The following is a 26,507-nucleotide window of genomic DNA, read 5'->3' as shown; positions in this document are numbered from 1 at the left end:
CTATGATGCATTCTACCATGTAGCTGACAGGTTGTGGTTCCTGGATGTTTTCGGAGAGCATCTTACTTTTGGCTAGGTTTTGTGTCTACGCTGGTGGCTGCACAGTGGTGTTTGCTTTCTTCTCCAGTTCTGCTTGGAATATTTTCTTTGTATTGTGAGAATGCACTGTTGTCTAGGTCCCTGACTGACAGAGTAATTTGTCTATAGTCGTGCAAGAAACTGACGTCTGCTCATCACGAAAGGGCTTATTTGGACCCTGATGACATCACATCCGGTGGACAACTTCGTACAGAATCGCCTGTCATCCTCTACCGACGCGCTGAGGTACTGCTGTAGAAAAACTTCCAGATCTAGTCTGGCACCTGGGGATAACTAGTGTAAAGAATCTGCGGCTCGATCTAGTCTTTACCAAATGAGGCGTTATTCTTCACTGCAATTCGGTCAGCATTTGTTCTGTGGAATAAAGACGGTCTCTGTGGTCATTTTAGTACTAGTATTGCACTATTAGGCTATGCCCTTTCTCCCTCCCAGCCAAGTGGAATTGTCACCGGATAATCCAATCTTCTGTGGGTGTAAACTTGTTGGCTCACAGAGTGACCTGTTCCTCCCTGGATCTGACTCCTCTCAAAAGCTGTCTAGTCTTCCGGCTGTTGAGTGAAAGGGATTGTTGATAGGGAGGAGGCTGCCATGTTAGTCAATGAGAGGCCACACTGCAGAAATAAAAGACAAAGAGGTGTTTTTCTTTAAAGCCCTATACAGGGCACCCCAGTGCTCCTTTATGTAGCCGATAGATGACGCAGTAGTTGCCTGACACTCGCCATGAGTTGTTACTTCTGTCTTTAACTTACATGTTTCTCAGAGGAGTCCTAAACCTCACCTTCCTATTATAATCATCAAATATTTGGTGACACCTGAATTTAGAGTTGTCTGTCTGCTTTTTGGCCAAATGTTCATCAACTCTTCATCACTGGTGTGCTTCCCTGTGATTTATCAATTCAGTTTTCTTTATCATTGTTTCCAAATTTCTTGGATCACTCAGACAGCTGTTCAGCGCATGAGTAAGAGATGCAGGATCAATTTGAACCCAGCTAGCTAGCGGTCTTCCCTCCTGTTCTTTAAATTATTTGTTGGACACCTTAATATCCAAGGGGTTATCAAGAGATTTAGCTCTCCAGCCTCAACCAGTACCTGTATTAGTCTCTGCACAAACTGAAATGTTCTCTGACCCCTCCAGTGGACCGGTCACTTCTTACGCCCCCTTTAATCCTACATAAGACAACTGTCCTTTCTAAATATGGGTAGCAGAAACTGCAAATAATCTTGCCTGTATTCTCTGGACCCTTTTATAATTTTGATTTGTTATTGAGGTAAAAAAACGGAAGCTTCCAATAGGATCTAACACCTACGGTCTTTGGTGGTTAAGAGGCAGTCGTAAATATGCATTGGCAAGGCAGTGGCTCTGTTCCTAGAGCACCATATGCTTCAGTGATTTCAAGTATCCTGCCATGGATATACCCCCATTGTGAGTGGCACAGGAGCCTGACCGAAGCGAGGACCCTGTTCAAACAGTCATCTTCTTTCGAAATTAAAGAATTGAAAAGGAAGCTCTGCTGTGCAGTGGCAGGTTGTTCCAGGGGTCATGTAGTAGGCCATCCAACCACCTGTTCTGGTCTTGCGTATGTGTGCTAGAAGTAGTCTGGCCTTGGGGAGGTGTCCGGATGGTTTACGGATAGAGGTACAGCTATTGAGGTAGGCCGATGTCGTGTAGCGCTGTGAAGGTGTTTGTGAGTAGTTTGAACTGTGCCCATTTGTGTATTAGAAATCATTAGAGCTCTTTCATGTGTGGGTCGATGTATGAAATAAAAAGTTGCTAATTACAAAACTCTTCCAATATAAAGTGCCCCACGAACCACAGCAAAGGTTGGTGGGGCAGTACTGATAGATTATTTTACAGTTTGATCTGGAAGGAGTTGTTGGTAGCACAGGTGAAATTATAAATTCATTGTGACAATAAAATATAAAGTGAGTGCTTTAATGTAATACACAGTTTGCCCAAGAGCTCTAGATTCTTTTATTTGTGTACTTTGTCTTCTTCCTGAGTAATCAAAAGAAGTTGAGACTTGTAGAGACCCTCGCCATTGGAAATGGGGGGGTTACCTTTATGATGACTCAGTTACTCCTAATCTGCAGTATTTCCAATCTGAGCACCCACTAGTCTTCCCTCGGTCATCAGCCATATCCATTACACCACATTTACAAACCGAACAGGCTGGATATGCACTACAACACATACTCTTCACCTACTGTGCAAAACACTGAATTTCTTTCAGAGGTTCTATCTACTCTCACTATAGAAGGTGCAGTACCCCAGGCTGGGAAGAGATAAGATCCTTATTTGTATTAATAACTTCATATTTTTTGTCACATAAATATTTGATAGATTCACACGTGAACCACTCTGATTCCACGAGGTGAAAAGGTAGAAAACAAATATGTAACGGTTATGTCAAATATTGTGCCTGTGATGGATGCCGATGGAAGCTTGCAGTCAGGTGCCACCTTAGTATGGGGCATTAGGTGCTTTTATTTCAAAGTCATAGGCAGTCCTTTTTGTCAACTATGTATGTAATTTAGAAAAGAACGATATTATTTTAAATCCCACCCTAAATAGGGAAAGTGTTAGTTTGTGCATTTGTATGAAATAAAAAGCAGCAAAGTTACTGTTACAAGTAGGTTACTTCTTATTATTGCCTTGCGTGCTGTGAAGTGTAATATGGAGCATCTCTGCATCCCAAGTGTGACCCTCCCTCTTATGATTCACATTCTGTTCCTGATACAGTGGTGAATAGGGTTGGGGAATAAATATCCTCTTAAGAAAAAGTTTACAAAAAATGTAATTGGTATCAAGCTTAATTTGGAAATGTTCTTGCTGTGATGTCTTGGTTGTTACCATACTAGGAGGGTGCACCCATAGGTTGCACTGGCTTTGTTCTCATCACTCAGCTGGTCTATCTATGTAAACCTGTATTCATTAAGATATGTTGCTATGCATAGGTTTTGTATTTCTACATTAGCCCTGAAAATGTGGCCATGTCTCGCTGTCACTTTGTTGAATTGTTAGTTTGTGGCAGCTTTAAAGTAGTCATTGGCCATGTTGCCTTTTCCACTCCAGTAGGCCAGCCAAGAAAGGAGGTAAACAGCAGATTACTACCGCCGCTGACTCTGAGGAAGAAGAGGAAGGTTTGCCAATGACCTATGATGAAAAACGGCAGCTCAGCCTGGACATCAACCGGCTACCTGGAGAGAAACTTGGCCGGGTTGTGCACATTATTCAGTCGCGAGAGCCTTCCCTCAGAGACTCCAATCCAGATGAAATAGAAATAGATTTTGAAACTTTGAAACCCACCACGCTGAGAGAATTAGAGCGATACGTCAAATCTTGTTTACAGAAGAAACAAAGAAAACCCTGTTGTAAGTGAAAACACCTTAATCTATTTCTGTTACTTCGTGCTTAGTGGGCTTTCATGGGAAGGATTACCGTGATTACAAACCTACTTCCGGTGTGGAGTGCATGCAATATAAAGAATTGCATCTTGAAATTTAATCCGCTACCTGAAACATTATCTAGATTACTGTGCATGCAATCCAAAACAGTGTATTCCGTAGGAGTCCTTAAACTTTTTCTTTTCTAAAATCTTCAGTGCACATGGGAATAACTTTCTTTTTGGACCATAATGAATTGACTTGGTTTAATTGATATACATAATGTTGCCTCTTCTAAGGCATCTGGACATTATTTGGTTAGATAGGCACTACCTAAGAATGCTCTGGCATTTTAAGGACACCAACTAAAAGTTGGCTGTAATGTGCCTTTCTACCATCTTTCTAAAAGAGGGAGCTTAGTTTGTGCTCAAGTGAAAAACTTAGACTCCTTTGTTCCAAATTGTACATGTCTGTTTGCATTTAAAAGTATACATGAATGCTTACCCATGTGTTAATACACATAATATTGATATTTCCCTATGATGAGCTTTGTTTTTGGTTTTTTTATGGAGTGCATCTGTACACCAAAAAAACTCTATAGCTTCCTAGTGGTTGGTGTATTTGCTGCACTCCTTAAAATTTTCTTTATTGGTGTTTTACACATACGTAAAAATGTAATGTTGTATTGCATCTTATTAAAGGGAAAGGCTCCCAAAGCAGAAAGCGTTTATTGCAATAATGGACCAAGTCAGAGTTTTTATGTTAACCTTTTTGATGTTTGTTTCATTCATATCCGGTCATATGAAAGTGCCTCGATTTTCAACTTGGTACAAGCGAAACAATCATAAAGACATATAAACGGATTTTAGTACACTTCTAGACCATTGCATAACAGTTTCATTCAATTCAGTAGTGGAATTATCTTCTGTGGACGTCCAGGTGCAACATTTTTTTCTAGTACAAGAAGTGTTGTTAAAAAGCCGTTCAATCTATGCTTCCCATGGTAGATTAGGATCAACACAAATTCTTTAATACCAAATATTACAAATGTTCATCCATTTACTTTTAGATGAGGCTGTTCTTGGTCTAGTGTGGCTGTCTCCAACCTTTTCTGTAAAATAGGTACTTATAGGCAATGAGAATCAGTGTTGTAATGGAGATTACTTCAGACTTATTACATTAGTGAGCACCATATGCAAGATAATGAGCAGTAACTACCTCAGTATGTCCTTTTCTTTCTAATGGGTACTTCTAACTACAGATTCCACACCTTGTAAATAATTCTGGGTGCCAGGCTGTATCTGGAAAACTCAAAAAGCAGTGCCTCCTGCACACGTAGGTGGCAAGATGAGTTTCCTGCATCAACTCCGTTCTGCTTCAGGAGTGACAAGCGGCGCCGCATCGAAGTGCCACCCATGCTCTCTGTTGTCAGTTCCTTTTCTTTATCCATCTTTAGATGTGGATCCAATCCTCTTTCTGTACTCATTAAAGAGATTTTTTTTTCTTCAGTTTCTCCAGTGTTCAAGGGAACATGTCAACCCATGAAACTACAGGTTTTAAAACTTGCAGAGACTGCCTCAAACAGATGTCTGTGATAGATCACCACAAAAGGTCCCTCTAGTGCTTGAGTTTGGCGTACAACTCCAAGGCCTACAATGACGCACCCAGATGAATCTGAAAGCTGTCCAGGAACATGAAGCTCTGCCTTGCGAAACACCTGAAGATGCCACATAGGTCTCACTCAATGTCTAATTTGAGAGTTCGGATCCAGTGCTGCCTCTAGTCCTGAAGCACGTCCTGGACACCTCCGAATCCGGCTTTTAAGCACCCACCGCACGAAGACTGCACTCCTCGCCGCCATCAACATCTACTCCTTCCTCAAACGGGGAAAGACCGCAGCCCTCCCCCCTACTAGACCTCTCAGCCACCTTAAACACCATCTCGTACCACACCCTAATCACGAGACTCCACGACAACGGCATCCGCGACAAGGCACTGGACTGGATCCACTCCTTCCTCACGGGCCAGGCTTTGCGAGTTAGACTACCACCGTTACTCTCAGAACCCACAGAGGTCAGCTGTGGAGTGCCTCCCAGAGCCCCACACTCTTAAGTCTACATGGCCCTCCTCGCAGCCATCGTCGGAGGCTAAGGTTTAACATAGACTTCTATGCCAACAACACCTAGCTGATTCTCTCCCTCGTCAACGAACCCACAACTGCCAGAACCAACTTCCGCATTGGAATGAAGGCTGTTGCTACCTGGATAAGACCGCTTCCTCAAGCGCAACCCGGACAAGACCGAAGTACTCAGTACATCAGCCTGGAATGACATCTGGTGGCCAGCTGCTCTGGGATCCCCTCACCCCTCCCTGACGGACCACACACTCAGCCTCTTGATCATACTGGACTCATAATGAACTGCCAAATCAACGCGGTTTCCTCAGCCTGCTTCCACACGCTCCACCTGCTTCGAAAGGCATTCGGATGGATCCCCACAGAATTCAGACAGCTGGTCACTCACACACTTAACACCAGCAGACTTGACTACGGCAGCGCAGTCTATGCTGCTGTTACTCAGACACAGCTCAAGAAACTACAGAACGTTGAAAGCGTTACAGCCAGACTGGTCCTCAACATCCTCTGACGCAGCCACATCATCGAACACCTCAAACCACTCCACTAGCTCCCAGTCAACAAGAGAATCACCTTCAAGCTCCTCATCACGCCTACAAAGCTCTACATAACGAAGGACCAGCATACCTGAACCGCCACCTCGCATTCCATGTCCCTGCGAGACAACTCCGCTCTGCCTAACGCCCTGGCCTCTGTCCCCAGGATCTACAAGACCAGAACTAGAGGAAGTTCATTCTCCTACCTCACTGCCAAGACCCAGAACACCCTGCCCCTCAGGGAATATGCGTCGCTGACCCAATTCAAGAAGGACCTCAAGACCTGGTTCTTCGAATGATCCTCCACCCAGTGCGACCAGCAGCCCCCAGCGTCAGCAGACCCTCACGGGTGAAGAGCCGCGCTATAAAAGCCCCTGATTGATTGATTGATTGATTGATTGATTGAAGTAGTTATCGCAGCAGAACACATTTATGGTCCAAGTCTTCGGGTACGTCCAAGAAGAAACATAAGATGTCCAAGCAGGACTTCTTGTCACTCTTGTTCTCCAGAAAAGGTACAAGGACATCGCCGTACATCCAGGCTGTGCCTTAGACTTTGATCCCAATTCACCCCCAGTTACCCAGACTGTCAGTGATGATGCAGCTGGTCGAAGCCTTTCAAGAGGCCTTGTTACACATCTTTGACACACTTTAGGCTCCTTGAATCCTCCTCGGGTCCAGCACCAGCATTGGTGCAGACTTAGGGTCAGGTACAGAAATCTTTACCAGTCCCTCAGACGCTGACGCAGGATATGGAGGCCTATCATGGTATTTTATCATAAGCCATATTTGTTTTTAACCAAGGCAGAATATGGAGGCCTATCATGGTATTTTAACATAAGCCATATTTGTTTTAACCAAGGCAGTCCCCATATGCTGATGGGAATACTCAAACCCTAAGATTCATACACTGTTTCATTACTGCACAGACTCTACACTGACTTTTTGGTTCGGACTCTGACAAGCATCTGCTATATGAATGCAAGCAGATGGTGAAGAGTTTTCCGCATGTTGTGATAAAAACAGCTGGCATAAGATGTGAGTGGGTTCGTCACCTCACTTGATACTGGTTTTGTTCTTCCCCCTTTTTGCTACTGCTGTTAGGATGGCTGCTGAAGTGCTTGACCTCCAACTCGCTACTCTGGAGGTAAAACCAAATGTGCTCACTGAGGTTCTTCAGTCTGGCCAGGCACACACTAACCTCTGATACCCTTCATCAAGGTCCTCACACTTTTAGGCACTTTGGCTAACCCATGTTCTAGCCATCAATCAATTGATAGGTTATCCGTTGCTGTCTGGGAGACCAGCTCCTGGCAACCTGGATTATTTTAACCCAGCATCCAACTGCCTTAGAGTGTGGTGTTGCAGACATCCACCGGCAGAGTCAACCCTAATACATTTTCTGATTGTTCATCCTGTCAGAGTTCAAACGTATGGAAACGTTTGGCAAAAGAATGTTCTCCTCTGCCAGCCGGCACCATTTGCCTTCTTGGATGTTACACTTATGCACTTAAGGACATAGTTTGTGAGTGCTTAATGGCAGTCCCAGAAGACTGACGACTCAGGATGGCCTGGATGAGGTTAAGTTAGTCATTCGCTGTGGCCTAGACAGTACTGATTGTGTATGAAGGGCAATTGGGACATGGATGCTGCTCCAGTGCCATGCATGCATGAGATCCACAAGATTCTTCGGGGTGTCTAGGCCTGGATGTACCCTTTGACAGTTCTAGCCTGTTTTAAATGCCAAATTACAAACAATTGGGCTAAGAGTATGGTACCCAGAACCTCTGGGTCTGAACATCTGTCTTCTGTTTAGGCTACCGCTTGGGGGGGAGGGTTCTTTTGTTGCTGCAGCAGGGCAGGGTCTTTCACTCGTGCCAACACTAGGTCGCCATCTATTATTATTATTATTATTATTTTGAAACTTGTAGAGCGCGCGGCTACCCCCAACGGGGGTGTCCCGGCGCTTAGACTGTGAGCTAAAAGAGAGTATAGCCTATAACAATGAGAATAGCCAGGTTTTAAGACGGCTACGGAAGAGTGTTTCAGAGGAAACAAATCTAAGATCTAAGGGGAGACTATTCCATAGTTTAGCCGTCATAACTGCAAAGGCTCTGCCGCCCGTTCTGGAGCGGCGAAATCGAGGGACAACAATGAGGCGCAGATTGTTAGATCGCAAAGATCGCACTGACTGAGATAGTGTTAGTCTCTTGCGTAAATAGTCCGGTCCCGTTCCATTGAGGGCCCGAAAAGCAAGAGTTAGCATTTTGAACTTAATACGACTCGCGATTGGAAGCCAGTGGAGTTCTTTACGGTAGGCTGCAACTGAGTGTCGTACAGGGATGTTGCCAATCAGCCTCGCTGCCGCGTTCTGAACAATCTGTAGGCGTTCAATTTGATATTGGGGGGCCCCGGCATAGAGGCTGTTGGCGTAATCCAGATGTGATGTTATTAAGGCCTGCGTGACCGTTCTGCGAGCGTCTAATGGCAAAAAAGGAAAGATCTTTCGCATCATCCGCAGTTTCCCAAAACAGGCAGCAGTAACCTTATTAATTTGGGGATTGCACGACAGAGTATCATCGAACTGAAAACCCAGATTGCGAACAGTGTGAACAGGAATGGGGGGAGGATTCAGCACGGTCGGCCACCACAAGGTAGAGGAAATGGTAATTTTTTGCTTAAAAAACAAGACCTCCGTCTTGTCAGTGTTAAGTCGTAGATGGTTGGATGCCATCCAGGAACATACTTCACTCAGACAGTGGCGAAAACTGGCGAGACTGGAGTCAGAGTGATCTCTAAAAGAAAACATAAGCTGTGTGTCATCAGCATAAGAGATCACTCTGACCCCAAGTGACTCGACCACCTTCGCCAGGGGGGCCAGATACACATTGAAAAACAATGGGCTCAGGGCAGAGCCCTGCGGCACTCCACAGACAAGGGGTTTACGTTCCGATTGGAAAGGTCTAAGAAGGACCCTCTGCGTTCGACCTTGAAGAAAGGAGCTGATCCACGATAGAGCCGAACCACCCAGTCCAATCTGCTCCAGTCGATCTAGAAGTATCTTATGGGATACCGTATCGAAAGCGGCGGATAGGTCGAGGAGGACCAACATGGCCTCCTCTCCCCTATCCACACACTCTCGAATGGTCTCTGAGACTTCCAGGAGTGCCGTTTCAGTACTAAAGCCAGTGCGGAATCCTGACTGGGAATCATGAAGTATGACATTATTCTCCAGATATTCCGCAAGCTGAAGTTGAACGGCCTTTTCTAAAACCTTAGCTGGTTTAGGGAGGAGGGAAATGGGGCGATAGTTGCAGAATTGCAAGGGGTCAGCATTAGTCTTTTTCAAGATGCTATCAAAGCAGGTCCTTTATCATTCTTATTTTTAACAAAGAAAGAGGGTTGTGCTGGTAGAGGGACCACTGGAAAGGAGGAAGAAATTTTTTCAATTTTTTCTTGAAAATACTCTGATAGGCCGTTGCATAGGGTCTGACTGGAGATGTTATTAGAGGTCATAGCGGGAGGCTTAACAAAATCTTTGACTATGTTAAATAGGGTTTTTGCCGAGTTGTCTGAGTTTTTGATTTGTAGGGCAAAAAATTCTTTCATTGCCGATTTTTTTAGTTTGATAAATTTCTTTAAAGCCATTCTGTAAGTACTTTTAGCTTCTAGATCATAAGATAGTCGCCAGCTACGCTCAAGTTTTTTGCATCGGCTTTTTTCCTCACGCAGGGCTGCCGAGAACCACGGGGCTGAGGGACGGGATCTTGCCGATGAAACAGGTAACGACGGTGCAGTGATATCGATGGCCGACACTAAGGCAGTATTAAACGTTTTGACGCAAGTGTCAATATCTCCTATATGGGGGTCCCAGGGGCATCGAAAGACGGGCTCAATGGCTGAACAAGTGACTTTATGCCATTTTCTCCTGTGGTCCTTTTTTAGTTCCACCAGGTTCGGTGAAGATGTCAACTGAATATCAAACATGAGGAGATAGTGATCGGACCAGGTAAGGGGTAGAGGAGAGTGAGTAGTAATGTCTGAGAGATTAGAAAAAATTAGATCCAAGGTGTGGCCCGCAGAATGCGTCGGGCCCTGGATCAGTTGCGGCAAACCTAGACTCTGTAGAGTGTCCACAAATCGGTTAGCCTGAGCACATGAAGTATCTCCCACATGAAGGTTAAAATCACCCAATACAATGAAGTGTGGGTGCTTAAGAGATAGGTCCGCAATCAGATGGGTCAGCTGCGTTAGTGATGAGGCAGATGCCCTAGGCGGGTTATAAACCAGGATGCCAGTCAGAAAGACTGCTGCAGCGTCTGAAATAGAAAAGTGCATGGCTTCAATCAGCCCAATATTTGTGAGTTTTTTAATGGTCAGTTGGAGGTGGGTTTTAAAAATGATAGCAAGGCCGCCCCCCGTTTTTCCTTCGCGGTTAATACCCACAAAGCGGTAATCAGGAGGGGTGGCTAAATGGATGTCCGGGTTTGAAGTGTCTTTCACCCAAGATTCGGTGAGGAACAGTATGTCACATTCATGTGAGACAAGCGTGGTCCAGATTTCGCTTGCATGACGAGGGAGTGATCGACAGTTTACCAATCCGGCCTTAATGTATAATGGGGTACGAGAGGTAGTGTCAGAAGGACAGATACCTTCATTCCAGGGTGGGATAATCATGCTGCAATGCGTACAATGGAAGGAGCGGCCGTCTAAATTACTAGGTGAACAGCGAACAGATAAAACACAGGAACCAGATCTCAGTTGTAAAAGCTGTTCTCTGGTCCAACTTATTCGGCCGGTATTAATCAAATGGGCAGGGGGACAGGCCCTGGGCCCGGGCCAGGCGCAGACGGGCTTGCCTTAGGCGCGCCTTCGGCGCACCATCGGCGCGCCCGCTGCGCCCGCCCGCTGCGCGGACGGGAGGTCCGTTTGTTTTTATACATGGCGAGGAGGGTGGGAATCGTCCAAGATCTGGACCGCTCTCCTGCCTTCCCCAATATGGCGGCGGCAATTCCGTGACTACCGGCGTCAGCACCTCAAATCGGCTGCGCCGGTAGGCTAATGTGAAGAGTCAGACCCTGGAGGTGATGTTATTCTCACCTTCTGGGTCGTGTTATCAGGACAGTAAAATAGCACCCAATAAGATATGTACAGATTTTAAAATTAAAGCCCTGCTTTCAATTCAAATGTGCACCAAAAGCTCCGTTTTTTCAATTTCACACTAAATGCAATTTTTTAAAAGAGGGATAGAAAAGTCGCCCCCGGCTTCCGCCTCAGGGGAAAGAAAAGCTCTAGTCTGCCGGCCGGGCGATAGTCAGCCCTTAAGTAGAGCGGGAGGGCGGGAATCGTCCAAGATCTGGACCGCTCTCCTGCCTTCCCCAATATGGCGGCGGCAATTCCGTGACTACCGGCGTCAGCACCTCAAATCGGCTGCGCCGGTAGGCTAATGTGAAGAGTCAGACCCTGGAGGTGATGTTATTCTCACCTTCTGGGTCGTGTTATCAGGACAGTAAAATAGCACCCAATAAGATATGTACAGATTTTAAAATTAAAGCCCTGCTATACGCAGTGTTTAATCTGCAACAGATGACGACCTAGTGTTGGGCCCGAATGTTTGCAGTTTTTGTTCTAGAAAGTCTTTGGAAGTCACAGGATAGGTGACTCCTCCTTTGGGTCATACTGCGCATGGGCATCGACTCCATCTCCAGGTTGTATTTTTTCCGCCACCAGGCTCGGATGTGTTTCCAGCGCTCCGTGTTGGAACAGATTTCCTTCGGCGTGCAATCCTCACCAGCTTCGACGGTATTTTCGAATGCGTTTCCAGTCGACGCTACTCATCAACTTCGAAGACTTCGATTCCGGTCGTTGGCGAAGGCCTTCGGGCCTACCTAGGCCTCAACTTCCAGATCATGGAAAAGACTGCATTTAAAAAGTGTCCTCTATGTAGGTCGAAAATTCCCCACACAGACCTACATGAGGTGTGTAACCTTTGCCTCTCACCGGAGCACGAGGCCAAAGACTGTTCCGCTTGTGCCTCTTTCCGCTCCAATAAGACGATCAAGAACCGAAGAGCTAGGAGAACAATGGCTCATTCCTCTGCTCCGATTCCAGACGGTATCTTCCAAGAGGGCGTCAACAGCAACTCCGAGGCCGAAGATTCCGAAGTCAAGGACATCACTCCGGCACAAAGGGTCGTAAGTAAGACAGTCGACCCCGAACCTTCCTCGACACATTCAAAAAAGGCTTCGGTCATGCCCTCGGGCTCTGGTGCACACCGAGACACTGCTGCCAATGCCCCGCCTTCGAGCTCGGCTAAGAAGCCCACTAAGCCTTCCGGCGACTCGGGCTCGAGTCTGCCTGCCCGCGGTGCCGGCGCACATCTACCGGCACCGAAAAAGACACCATTGTCGGCCTCCACATCGGCATCAAAACAATCTGCACCGAAGCATAGTGGTAGTTCCTCTGCACCGAAACCACACTCGGACCCAAGCAAACCCGCTTCGGAGTCGAAAAATCATCGGATCTGAAAAACCCATCAGAGCCGAAAAAATCATCGGAACCAAAGAAATCATCGGAGCTGAAAAAAGCTCATACTTCTCCGGCTAAAGACACTGCCAAACAACAAGCTTCAGAGCCAAGAGGCTCACAGCTCGGTGCCAAGAAAGCCCTCCACACCAAAGGATCTGCCTCCTGCAGAGGACTTATTTCATCCAGACCCTGCACAAAAGACTGGTTAAGGATCCAACCACTGGTCGACTAACTCTTAGCTCAAAAAAACGACCACTGGACACACCTACACCTGCTCCTCATCCAAAGAAGGACATTGCTACCTCTCCTCTAAGAATTCCTTCTCCTCCTCCTCTCTCTCCTCCTCCACATATACCATCAACGCCTCCTCCCCTACCACAGCACTACCCTACACCTTCCCCCTATACCAGATGATGACAACAGGGATGATAGCTCTGATGACACAGGGGGTGGTGCAGATAGTGAGTCACCAGATCAGTCTATACCTCCAGGCTCACCTGACCCTTGGAATGATTATAATACCCCACACGTCTCGAACGTGCCTCAAGACGACATATATCCCTCTAGGCCTTCCCCACCAGAAGACACTGTGGGGTTTAATCATCTAGTACACAGGGCTGCACAATACCATGGGGTTGACCTACATACTGACCCTGTAGAAGAAGACTTCCTAATGGATACCTTTGATAATGCACAAAGGTCCTCATCAATTTTACCCATGCTTAAGGGAGTTATTAAGCATGCTCCAGAAGTCTTCAAAGACCCAGTTAGAACGCGGGACATCAACCCACGAATAGAGAAAAACTATAAAGCTGCCCCTTCAGATCCGGTACAAAAGGGGGTGGTGATGGACGGAGCATCTGAATCAATCAAACACTCACACCCAGTCAAAAGATCTGGGTTTAATCCATCACCGTTCTTTAGCCCACTCTGCCACCCCAGTTCAGACATGGCTATATGCAAATCAGTCTGACCCTGTGCCTCATGGGAACAGTCCAGCCCGAACTGCCAAGCCATGTCTTCCCTGGACCGGAAACAAGCTTCCGAGGACCGGTTTCTGGCATTCCAGCCGTCTTCAGCCCGGCTTGCTTGAATCCAGTGGCAAAGTGAGCAAGGGACTCACGTCTGAGCATACCCTGCCACACTTATGGCGGCCAAAAGGGGGTGGTGATGGACTGTTCCCATGAGGCACAGGGTCAGACTGATTTGCATATAGCCATGTCTGAAATGGGGTGGCTGAGTGGGCTAAAGAATGGTGATGGATTAAACCCAGATCAGTTGACTGGGGGTGAGTGTTTGATTTGCTCAAACGCTCCGTCCATCATCCCCTTTTGTATCGCTTTGTTCGCCCTAAGTGTGGCAGGGTATGCTCAGACGTGAGTCCCTTGCTCACTTGGCCACTGGATTCAAGATAGCCTGGCTGATGAGGATTATGAATCCGAAACCGGTCCCAGGATGCTTGTTTCCGGTCCATGGAAGACATGGCTTGGCAGTTCGGGCTGGACTGTTCCCATGAGGCACAGGGTCAGACTGATTTGCATATAGCTATGTCTGAAATGGGGTGGCTGAGTGGGCTAAAGAATGGTGATGGATTAAACCCAGATCAGTTGACTGGGGGTGAGTGTTTGATTTGCTCAAACGCTCCGTCCATCATCCCCTTTTGTATCGCCCCTTCAGATCCAGCATATATTAAAGGCCCAGCACCATTAGACTCTCTTGTGGTCTCTAATGCACGCAAAAGAGCCAATTCACAAACATCAGGTGAAGCTCCCCCACCGGATAAAGAGTCTAAGCTACTTGATGCATCCGGTAAAAGAACTGCGTCTCAGGCAGCGAACATGTGGCGTATTGCCGATACACAGGCATTATTGGCAAGATACGACAGTGCACATTACGATGAATTCAAATCACTAATGCAGCACCTCCCCGATAAGTATAAAAACAGGGCAAATGAGCTTATCCAAGAAGGGAAAAACATCACAAACACCTCTATTTGTTGTGCACTAGATGCAGCAGACACTGCCTCCAGAGCAATTAATACCAGTGTTCTGTTGCATAGACACGCATGGCTACGCATTTCAGGGTTCAAACCTGAAGTCCAAAGTGCCATACTTAACTAGCCCTTTGATGAGCAACACTTATTCGGACCTAATGTAGACGTATCCCTTTAAAAGATGAAAAAGGATACCGATACAGCCAAATCTATGGGAGCCGTGCAGTCGCAGGCTCCCAGGCGCTCATTTCGCCGCTCATCTTACAGCGACGCCACCAGGGGATACTCTTCAGACACACCCTCTACTTCTTACAAAGCCCCCACACAATCCACCTATAGTAGGGGCTTCCAAAGAGGTGGTTACAGAGGTAACAACAATAAGGGCAGAGGTAAAAACAACAACTCCCGCTCGGTCTCCACCCTTGCCCAATGACTTCCCTCCCCTTCCCCCGCCGCATTCCACTCCTGTCGGGGGAAGGCTACAACAATACCTGCCAGCCTGGAAAAACATCACATCAGACAGGTGGGTGCTACAAATAATTCAGTCAGGTTACTGTCTCGAACTAACATTTACCCCCCCCCCCCACCCCGGAAACATACCACCCAAACAGCGTCCAATGTCACAAGAACATTTGATACTGCTCAGACAAGAAGTTGTATCCCTCCTGCAGAAAAATACAATAGAAATAGTTCCACTGCATCAGCAAAACAAAGGAGTATACTCCCTGTATTTCTTAATTCCAAAGAAGGACAGGTCTCTAAGGCTTATTCTAGACCTCAGACCCCTGAACCTGCACATACAATCAGACCACTTTCATATGGTCACACTCCAGCAGGTCCTTCCACTCCTTTTACGAAACGATTTCCTTGTCAACATAGATCTAAAGGACGCCTACTTCCACATTCCTATCCACACTGCGCACAGAAAATATCACAGATTTGTACTAGACGGTCAGCACTACCAATTCAAAGTACTCCCATTTGGAGTCACTACAGCACCAAGGGTGTTTACCAAATGCCTAGCGGTAGTAGCAGCACACTTAAGAAGACAGCATATTCACGTCTTCCCATATCTAGACCACTGGCTCATAAAAGCCAGCTCATACAGCCAGTGTGTACAACACACTCACACTACAATTCACCTACTCCACGACTTGGGATTCACAGTAAATCACACCAAGTCACATCTGCAACCGTCCCATGTACAACAATATCTCGGTTCTACAATAAACACCGAATTAGCACTAGCTTATCCCTCTCCAGCCAGGATAACCAGTGTACAAACTCTCCTAACAAAATTCAAACCGCAACACTCTTCAAGCTCGAGTGTTCATGCAGCTCATAGGAATGATGGCATCTTGCATATTCCTAGTACCTCATGCAAGACTACACATGCATCCACTTCAAGAGTGTTTAACACACCAATGGAACCAGGCTCATGGTCAATTAACAAACCTAGTGTTGGTAGACAGTTGGACTCATCGCTCTCTGCAGTGGCTGGGGAACTCACCTACTGCATCACACCATGCAAGGCAGGTGGACACCACAACAAAGGTCACTCCACATCAACCATCTGGAGTTACTAGCTGTATTTCTAGCCCTAAAAGCATTCCAAAAGCAAGTATCAGGCAACGCAGTCTTAGTCCGCACAGACCATATGACAGCCGTGTACTACATAAACAAACAAGGAGGAACATACTCTACAGCTCTCTGTTAGCGCAGCAGATATGGAGATGGGCTATACTACTAAAGATCTTTCTCTTAGCCCAACATGTTCCAGGAGTACAAAACACTGCTAAGTTGACAAACACAGCTGATCCACGAATGAGAACTTCATCCACAAGTTCTTCAACCATTCTTTCAACTGTGGGGACTACCTCAAATAGACCTCTTCGCTACCCACGAAAACGCAACATGCCCAAGCTTTGCCGCCAGATATCCACACCCGCTGTCCAAAGGCAATGCGATATGGATGAACTGGTCCGGACAATTTGCGTACGCTTTGCCGCCTCTCCCACTACTTCTGTTACTGGTACGCATACTACAGCAACATTGCCTAAGACTCATCCTAGTTGCTCCAACTTGGGCCAGACAACCGTGGTACACCACGCTGCTGCATTTTTGTGTGGTACCACAACAGAAACTATGCCTATCTCCACGCTTATTAACGCAGAACCATGGAGAGATCAGACACCCGGACCCAGCTCAGCTCAACCTAGCGATCTGGCTCCTGAAGTCATAGTTTGGTTACCCACCACTAGAGCATGTTATGCAGCTAAGTGGAAATGGTTTGTAATATACTGTCAAAACAACCACATCAATCCTTAACATGTGTCTATTCAACACATAGGATACCTATTACACCTTCAAAAGTGTAATTTAGCGTACACGTCTAGCAGACTGCACCTTGCTGCCATTGCAGCATACTTACAAAATAGACAACATCTATCTCTTTTTAGAGTGCCTGCCATAAAGGCTTTTATGGAAGGACTCAAGAGAATAATCCCTCCCAGAACACCACCTTCACCGGTGTTGAACTTTAACCTTGTTCTCACACGGTTAATGGGACCTCCCTTTGAACCATTACATAAATGTGAATTGCAATTCCTAACTTGGAAAGTAGCTTTCCTAGTAGCTATTACTTCTCTTAAAAGAGTTGGTTAACTACAAGCATTCACCATTCAAGAACCCTTTCTGCAAATGCACCATAATAAAGTGGTTCTCCCTACTAATCCTAAATTCCTTCCAAAAGACATTTCACCCTTCCATCTAAATCAGTCTGAGCTGCCTGTATTTTTCTCGCAGCCACCACCAGTAGCAGAAAGAGCTCGTCACACCCTAGATGTCAAAAGAGCATTGCTTTACTACATTGAAAGAACACAAACGTTTCGTAAAATAAACAACTTTTTGTGTCTTTTTCACCACCACATAAAGGTAACCCCATATCAAAATCTGGGATAGCTAGGTGTATTGTCAAATGCATACAAATCTGGTACCACAAAGCTAAACGTACGTTATCTATCCTCCTAAAGCCAATTCTACAAGGAAAATAGAGGCTTCAATGGCATTTTAGGGACCATTCCCCTTGACGACATATGCAAAGCAGCTACATGGTCTACACCGCACACATTCACGAAACACTATTGTGTAGATGTGCAAACTAAACAACAAGCTACTGTGGGCCAAGCTGTACTAAAAACTCTATTTCAAACCACTGCAACAGATACTGGTGGTCGCCGCTAAAGGTGGGTACTGCTATACAATCTATGCACAGTGTGTAATCTGCAGCTCATATGCCTCAAACGGAAAATGCTACTTACCAGTATGCATCTGTTCTTGGCATGTAGAGCTGCAGAGTTACACACGCCCACCCACCTCCCCGGCTACCTTTATCTGTTGCAGTATTATCTTAATTAGATACAAATTACATGGACATCATTACTTTTCTTGTAAAACTCCATCACTTCCCTAATGGCGAAAAACAATCTGCGGATGGAGCAGATGCCCATGCGCAGTATGATCCAAAGGAGGAGTCTCCTATCCTGTGACTTCCAAAGACTTTCTAGAACAAAACAAACTGTGCATAGATGGCCACCTAGTGTTGGGCCCGGATGTTTGCAGTGTGTAACTCTGCAGCTCTACATGCCAAGAACAGATGCATACTGGTAAGTAGCATTTTCCTTCTGGTGACTGAGTGTGAGCTTCAGGCCCGGTGTGACAAGCCTCTTTATACCATATTTTTGTCCAGGCAACTGCGTTCCTGCCAAATGTGGTGACTCTTCTTTGCTCCGTCTCGCCCCTCGGAAGAGGAAGAGAGACTCCATTGTTTAGACCCCTATTGAGCGCTTAACTTGCATATCGATCACACCAAGAAATATTGGGTAGGCAAGCAGCTCATTGTGGCGTTCTCTTGCGCAAAGAAGTGCAAGGCAGTGCAGAAGCAGATGGATAATCATCTGTATTAAGATCTGCTACGCATTGGGTTAAAGTAGCCTTCTGAAGGTCTGAGGGCTCATTCCACCAGATCTAAAGCTGCTACCACACGGAGTGTCTGTGCTGCATATCCATCAGGCAGCTACGTTGGGCGTTAGTGAATCCGTAATAAGAACATAAGTGCACACATTCTCAAAGCACTACTGTCTACACTGTCCGGTCTGTTGAAATGGGTATTTTGTCCATTAGGTCCCGCAAAACTTTAGTCTCCGCTGTTCCAAAGACCCACCTTTTTGGGATGTACTGCTTTGGTATCTATCCCCAAGGTCAATAATCTGCGATAAGAAGTATCCATCTGAAAAAAAGTTACTTGGTAACAATTCTTCTGTGCATAGTTTATCTAAAGGCAGATTTCCTACCACCTTTCAGCTCTGTGCAATGGTCTGTTTCTTAATCACATATATACCGTTATTGGAATCTGAACATTGGTTCTTCCAATTCACTGACAGATTTCACGTCTGGAGGAGTAGAACAGGTTATGAAAGAAACGGACGTCAGTGCACATTGTTGATGCTTCCATGCAGCTCTGTTTCTCTTCCAGAGCAGAGCAGAGACGATGGGGAGCTGCATGCTCCTCTTACCGCGTGCAGGATTGCTTTTGAAATTTTATAAGTCCAGTCTGGCACCTGGGTATTATCACAAGTTGAGTAATCTGTAGTTAGAGTATTAACCAGAAATTAATACCAACCGTAAGTAACTTGTTTGTTGTCAATCTCGCTTGCTCATGCGAAAACCAAATTAGACCTATCCTACACGTTAGACTGAAATAATGACACTGCAAAAAGGCATACAAAAAACAAATCAGGATATTTTAATGTATCTATTGACTATAAAAAGAGTAAAAACTGAAATAATGACACTGCAAAAAGGCATACAAAAAACAAATCAGGATATTTTAATGTATGTATTGACTATAAAAAGAGTAAAAACTGGGCCACGGTAAGTGAGGCAGGTTTTTCCGCTCACTCAGCAAAAAAAGTCCCAGAACATCATTGTCTTTTTAACTCTGTTTGGGATCAAAATACTTATTTTTATTTGGCGCTCCTTGCTTTTTAAACAGTTCTTCTATGTATGTGCACTTTATTTCCTTACATTTTGTGTCCATACTGCACTGGGAGAAAATGTCCCAGAATGAAGACCATTAGGAGTGCTTGTTTCCTTTACCTGTTTACACATCATTGTATGGCACAAGTTAGATGTCATGTTGAAAATAGAGGGTCGAAAAGAGTGTTTGTACATGCTTTATATGGTTACGTTGAGACTCTTAGATCTAGTGCTGTTTCTTTTACAAGACTGAGTGGCCAGACCTCAGCCTCCTTCTTCTGCCCTTTAAAAAAAAAAAAAAAAAAATCCTCCGCCATATCAATACTGTCGCTTGGCGTTGGCCTCAACGATTGCATTTGTAGTGTATGCACTTCTCACGATTGGTCTTTATTTGATAGAGACTTTTAGCCGCAGATTTCTTGCCTTAGAATATTCACCAGGTGTCTGACTGAATTCGGAAATTTTCTAGCAGTATTTCTGTATGCCAGTAGGTACTAGTTACTCTTCGGCATCATCTGCGCCGGAAATGACATGTAAGTGCCACCATTTTTTCTTTCTTTTTGCACAGTCAGCATAGATAGAGCTACATCTGCCCATTTTTTTTGTACATTTTGCCGAATTATTTTGAGCTTTATCTCCCAGTGTGCTAGGGATTAAGCATGGGCGTAAAATCCGTTCCGCATGCGGATTTTCGGCAAATTCGCAATCCGCGAACTCTCGCGAACTTGCAGAAAATTCGTAAAATCCGTGCGAAGCGGATTTTTTGCTTGGTCGCACTTGCCAACTAGAATACTATACAATTTCGCGGGAGTAAACACTTGCGAACACGTAGATGCGGCGGGCAGCGACAATCTCACAATTGCGAGATTGCAAAATTTGCAATTTCGCACAAGAAATCCACCAGCAGGCAGCATAAACCTTGAAAATTATGACTTTTATCAGAATAACTCCTCAGGTTGACATTTGCCTGCACTTTTTCTTTGCAAGGAGTCCATTTTGGGGGGGGGGGTGGGAGGAAGGAAGTGCCCCACAGTCTCCAACTTCCTGTTCCTGTCCAGCAGGCTCCTCCCAGTGCTTTCTTCATGTGCTGGTCACTTTGATTTGGATCTTGACCTGGAAGGGTTACTTTTTGTGGATGCTGCTGGATATTTGGATTTTTGCAAAACTGAAAGCACTCAGCAGGTGCAAAAGTTCAATCTTATCATTAGTAACCTTTCCCTGTAGTGCTTCCTGAGGGGCCCCTTCAGAGTTCATTTGCCTACTTGCAACTATTCTATGACCCTGCTCTGACCCTCACAGTAGGCTCAGAGAATAGCTACAAGTATACGACAAAGGTCCTGTTAAACAAATTACACTGCAACAGAAAGCAATTACAGACAAAACTGAAAGCACTCAGCAGGTGCAAAAGTTCAATCTTATCATTAGTAACCATTCCCTGTAGTGCTTCCTGAGTGGCCCCTTCAGAGTTCAGTTGCCTACTTGCAACTATTCTATGACCCTGCTCTGACCCTCACAGCAGGCTCAGAGAATAGCTACAAGTAGGCCACAAAGGTCCTGTGAAAAAAAATTGCACTGCAACAGAAAGCAAATTACAGATAAGGAAGCAGGTGCCAGCCAGACTAGAAGTTTAAATTCAGTGACACATTAATCAAACCCAAATTAATTCATGTCAGTTGAAGCAGGGCAGGTGTGCTTGCTTTTTTTCACCCCCATAATCTACAGTGATAAACCAACCAGAGGGTGGCATGGGCGTACCAGAGGGTGGCAGTGGTGAAACAGAGGGTGCTGTGAACCTGTGATGATGAACCAGACGTAGAAACAACATAGTCGCGGCCGTTGCGAGCCGACAAGTACGTTCGCAATTGCGAACTGGTACACAACCCTCGCGAACTGGCAGAAACTCTTGCGAACACAAAAAAAAAAATTCGCGAGAGTTCGCGGATTTTGCGGATTGCGAATCCGTAAATACGCAAGTTCGCGGATTGCCAATTCGCAAAATCCGCCCATGCTTACTAGGGATATTCCCCAAAAGTCTGTGGGGTTTAAACCCTGTGGTTTCTGTTACAGACAGATTTCTGGTAGACCACCACCTGGTTTATTTGGTGCCTGGAGCTGGGCCAGGACTCCAAGGCCTGTGAAGACTGCTGCGCCATGAATCCTAAGGCGCAGCATGACCAATCCCTAAAACTCCTTGTCGCCCGACACCAATCCTGGTTATGGGGAGTCACTCCAGGCGTTCGTCAGAGTACGGTCAAATACAATGGGTTCTAGATACTGTGCACAATGGATTAAAATATCAGCTCACCTCGAATTCCACCAAAGGTTGCGAAACACTGGGTACAGGTGTTAAAAATATTACTTAAACAAAAAAGTAGTCTAACCTGCTCCAAAAACAAAGAAAATGGACATGGACAATATTATGACTTCTCAAAAGCCAGGACCGAAATCAAGAATGTTGCCAAATGCTGGAACTCAGGACTGTGAAGAAATGGATGAAAAGGGAAAGGTTCTTGATGTCTGTGTTTCAACAGATCCTTCCTTTGCTGCCCTGGGATGACTGGATATGTGGCACAAAGGCATTGTCTAATGTTATAGATTGGCAAGAGACATTATCAGTTCAGAGCCTTTGTGATGACTACTCCTAGCCGCAGTTTCCTCACCTTTTTAATTCCCCTAGTTGCTAGACTGAATCTTTAGCTTTTTCTCAGCAACTCCTGGTATGTGGTGAAGTGCAGCTCCATGTTGGGGCCACAATATAACCATCACCTCTGCTGTGAGAAAGTGGCTCTATATATACTGGGCCAGAATAAGGTACAGTGTGTATAGAGTCCACAAACCCCAGAGGTATAACAGAGGTTAAAGCCAGGTGTGACCTTACTCTCTGAAGTGGTAGCTTGGTCGAGCAGTAAGGCAGTACCAGAGGACAGTGTAAAGCATTTGTTGTACACACTCAGTCAGCAAAAGGTTTCACACACTCAAAGACTGAACTCCAGCCAATTGTTTTTATATCAGTTGGTTCACCCTCAGCGGCGCAGGGGCAGCCGGGTGCAAAGGTAGTTAGGCCCAATGTTATCCAATGAGGGACAGGGGGTATCGGGTTGGTGGCTCCTGGCTAGCAGGCCACGCGGCTGTGGGAGCTGGACTCCTGGTCACTTGCTTAGGGCAAAGGGGGAAGCCGGATATGGCAAAGGTGGCACAGCTAGCGGTACTCGGCGGCTGGGTGCAGGGTGCTTTTGAGCCGTCCGGCGCACAATGTTATCCAATAGGAAAGGTAAAAAGGGAACAAAGGCTGCAGGCTCGGGGACGGAGACTCTTGAGGGGCGACCAGCACTTCGAGAGGTAAGTTGGGATCTTGGAGCACAGGTGGGTACCCCAAAGGGGGGCACAGGGGGCTGTAGGGCACTGGGTGCAGGGGTGTCTTTGGGTGTCGGAAAAGCTTACCGTCAATCAATAGAATTTGTATAGCGCGCTACTCACCCGTTAGGGTCTCAAGGCGCGGGGGGAGGGGTTAGGGGGGAATGCTACTGCTCGAACAGCCATGTCATGAGTTGTTTCCTGAAGGAGAGATGATCCAGGGTCAGCCGTAGGTGAGTGGGGAGGGAGTTCCATGTCTTGGCTGCCAGGTAGGAGAAGGATCTTCCTCAGACGGTGGATTTTCGGATTCGTGGGACGGAGGCGAGGGCGAGGCTGGCGGAGCGGAACTGGCGGGTGGGTGTGTAGAATGTGAGTCGGCTGTTGAGGTACTTCGGGCCCGTGTCGTGGAGAGCCTTGTGTGCGTGGGTGAGGAGTCTGAACGTGATCCTCTTGTTGACGGGGAGCCAGTGCAGGTCCCTCAGGTGGGCCGAGATGTGGCTGGGGCGAGGGACGTCCAGGATGAGTCGTGCCGAGGCGTTCTGAATGCGCTGGAGTCTTTTCTGGAATTTGGCTGTGGTTACAGCGTAGAGGGTGTTCCCGTAGTCCAAACTGCTGGTGACGAGGGCCTGGGTGACCATCTTCCTGGTTTCGGTGGGGATCCATCGGAAGATTTTTCGGAGCATGCGCAGGGTGTTGAAGCAGGATGACGAGATGGCGTTGACTTGCTTGGTCATCGTGAGGGAGGAGTCAAGGATGAAGCCCAGGTTGCGTGCGTGGTCCGTTGGCTTCGGTGCGGTGCCCAGGGCAGGGGTCCACCAGGAGTCGTCCCAGGCGGAGGGAGATGGTCCGAGGATGAGGACTTCCGTCTTGTCCCGAGTTCAGTTTCAGACGGCTGAGCTTCATCCATTCCGCGACGTCTTTCATTCCTTCCTGGATGTTGGCTTTGGCGTGGCGGGGTCGTTGGTGAGGGAGAGGGTCAGCTGGGTGTCGTCGGCGTAGGAGATGATGTTGAGGTTGTGTTGGCGTGCGATGGCTGCGAGAGGGCTCATGTAGACGTTGAAGAGGGTGGGGCTGAGTGAGGATCCTTGCGGAATGCCGCAGATGATTTCGGTGGCCGAGGATCGGAACGGGGGGAGGCGGACTCTCTAGGTTCTTCTGTCGAGGAACGAGATGATCCACTTCAGGGCCGCTCCTTGGATTCCGGTGTTGCTGAGGCGCTGTATCAGGGTGCGGTGGCATACAGTGTCGAAGGCTGCTGAGAGGTCCAGGAGGATGAGGGCAGCAGTTTCTCCGTTGTCGAGCATGGACCTGATGTCGTCGGTGGCTGCGATGAGGGCGGTCTCGGCGCTGTGGTTTGCTCGGAACCCGGACTGTGAGGGGTCGAGGGATCCGTTGGTCTCGAGGAAGGCGGAGAGTTGTCGGTTGACGGTCTTTTCGATGACTTTGGCTGGAAAGGGGAGGAGCGAGATGGGGCGGAAGTTCTTGAGGTCCTGGGGGTCCGCAGTGGATTTCTTCAGGAGGGCGTTCAGTTCGGCATGTTTCCAAGTCTCCGGGAAGGTGGCGGATGCGAAGGAGCTGTTGATGATGTTCCGGAGTTGGGGTGCGATAATGGAGTCGGCTTTGTTGAAGATGTGGTCTGGACAAGGGTCGGTGGGGGAGCCGGAGTGGATGGTGTTCATCAGGCGGGTGGTGTCTTCAGTGCTGACCGGGGTCCAGGTGCATAGGGTGGTGGTCGGGGGTGTTGGTTTGGTAGTTGGGTCCGTGGTCTGTGCGCCGAAGCTGTTGTGTATGTCGGCGATCTTGCGGTGGAAGAACGAGGCGAGTGAGTCGCAGAGGTCTTGCGAGGGTGTGATGTCGTTGTTGCAGGCGCTGGGGTTGGAGAGCTCTTTAACGATGCTGAAGAGTTCCTTGCTGTTATGAGTGTTGTTGTCCAGACATTCTTTGAATGTTGTCTTCTTGGTGGTGCGGATCAGCTGGTGGTGTTTGCGGGTGGCGTTCTTGAGGGCGGTCATGTGTTGTGCTGTCTGGTCGTAGCGCCAGGCTTTCTCGAGGGCGCGGCAGGTTTTCTTGGAGTTTTTGAGTTTGTTGGTAAACCACGAGGCTTTCCTGCTGCCGGGTCTGCTGGGAGGATTCTTCAGTGGTGCGAGTTTGTCGGCGCAGTTGATGAGCCACTGAGAGGTTGCGGGCTGCTTCGTTGGGGTCAGTCGTGTTGGTGGGCGGGTTCTGGCTGAGGGTGGTGGTGAGCTGGTCGGCGGTGATCTTACTCCAGTTTCTGCGGGGAACCTGTTGCGGGTGGTGGTGGGTCGTGGTTCTACTGAAGCTGAAGTGGACGCAGCTGTGGTCTGTCCAGTGTAGTCCGGTTGAGTGGCTGAAGGAGATGTGCTTGCTGGAGGAGAAGACGGGGGTCAAGCTTGTTGCCGGCGTAGTGGGTGGGGGTGTTCACCAGTTGCTTGAGTCCGAGCTTATCCAGCAGGGCGGCGATGTTGCAGTCCTTGTTGTTCTCCAGGTGGAAGTTTAGGTCCCCTAGGAGGATGTAGTCTGTGGTGGTGAGGGCGTGAGGACTAAGTTGGCGATGGCTTCGCTGAATTGTGTGCGTGGTCCTGGGGGTCTGTAGATGAGGGTGCCTCTGAGGGTGGTCTTGGGGTCGGTGTGTATCTGGAAGTGGAGGTGCTCGGCGGCGGTGAGGGTGTCATCGGAGTTGGTCGTGATGCGGATGGTGTTTCTGTGGACGATGGCGATGCCTTCTCCGGTTTGGTTGACGTTGTCCCTCCGGGTGATCTTGTAGCCCTCCGAGATGGCTACGGGATGGCTATGGCGATATCGGGGGCTGAGGAGGCGTTAATCCATGTTTCTGTGAGGAAGGCGACGTCTGGAACCTCCTCGACTCAACATCACCAGAGTTCGACGGCACTGAGCAGGGCCCAGGCAGTCCAGGTTACGACCGGGCAGAGTGCCAAACTGTAGAGAGGATCAGGCGGAGCGGCAGGCGGAGCTGCAGCGGTGCGGAAGTGACCTACCCGAGGGTCAAGGGTCACTGTCTCCGCCGCGCAGCGGTCGCCTTAAGATGGGAGGAGGGGTCAGCTGGGAGGCGGGAGGGAATAGCCAATGGGTGCCGGGGGCGGGGCCGCACGGGAGGCGGCGGTGGGAAGACGGAGGAAGCGGGAGGAGAAGACTCCCGGCAATCACAGGCTCACTAAAAACACACTAGGGGTACAGAAGGAGAAAACGGGGCGGGCAGGCAGACTAAAAACACACTAGGGGTACAGAAGGAGAAAAGGGGGCAGGCAGGCACACCAGAACACACTGGGGGTACAGAATGAGAAAACGGGGCGGGCAGGCAGACTAAAAACACACTAGGGGTACAGAAGGAGAAAAGGGGGCAGGCAGGCACACCAGAACACACTGGGGGTACAGAATGAGAAAACGGGGTGGGCAGGCAGAC

General features: G+C 47.5%; 1 protein-coding gene across 8 annotated transcripts in view; it reads left to right on the top strand.

The window, feature by feature from the left end:
• BRD3 (bromodomain containing 3) overlaps positions 1 to 26,507 on the top strand; it is a 394,414-nt gene that overhangs the window by 301,319 nt on the left and 66,588 nt on the right. For all 8 annotated transcript variants that reach the window (XM_078641953.1, XM_078641954.1, XM_078641947.1 and 5 more), the window contains exon 11: positions 3,173 to 3,471. In XM_078641953.1, coding sequence (XP_078498079.1) covers positions 3,173 to 3,471 — 299 coding nt within the window. The remainder of the gene's footprint in view (positions 1 to 3,172; positions 3,472 to 26,507) is intronic.

This window comes from Lissotriton helveticus, chromosome 5_1 (assembly GCF_964261635.1).
Source record: "Lissotriton helveticus chromosome 5_1, aLisHel1.1, whole genome shotgun sequence".
NCBI lineage: Eukaryota > Metazoa > Chordata > Amphibia > Caudata > Salamandridae > Lissotriton > Lissotriton helveticus.
Note: the sequence above shows the minus strand (reverse complement) of the source record. Positions and strands in the feature narration are given on the sequence as shown.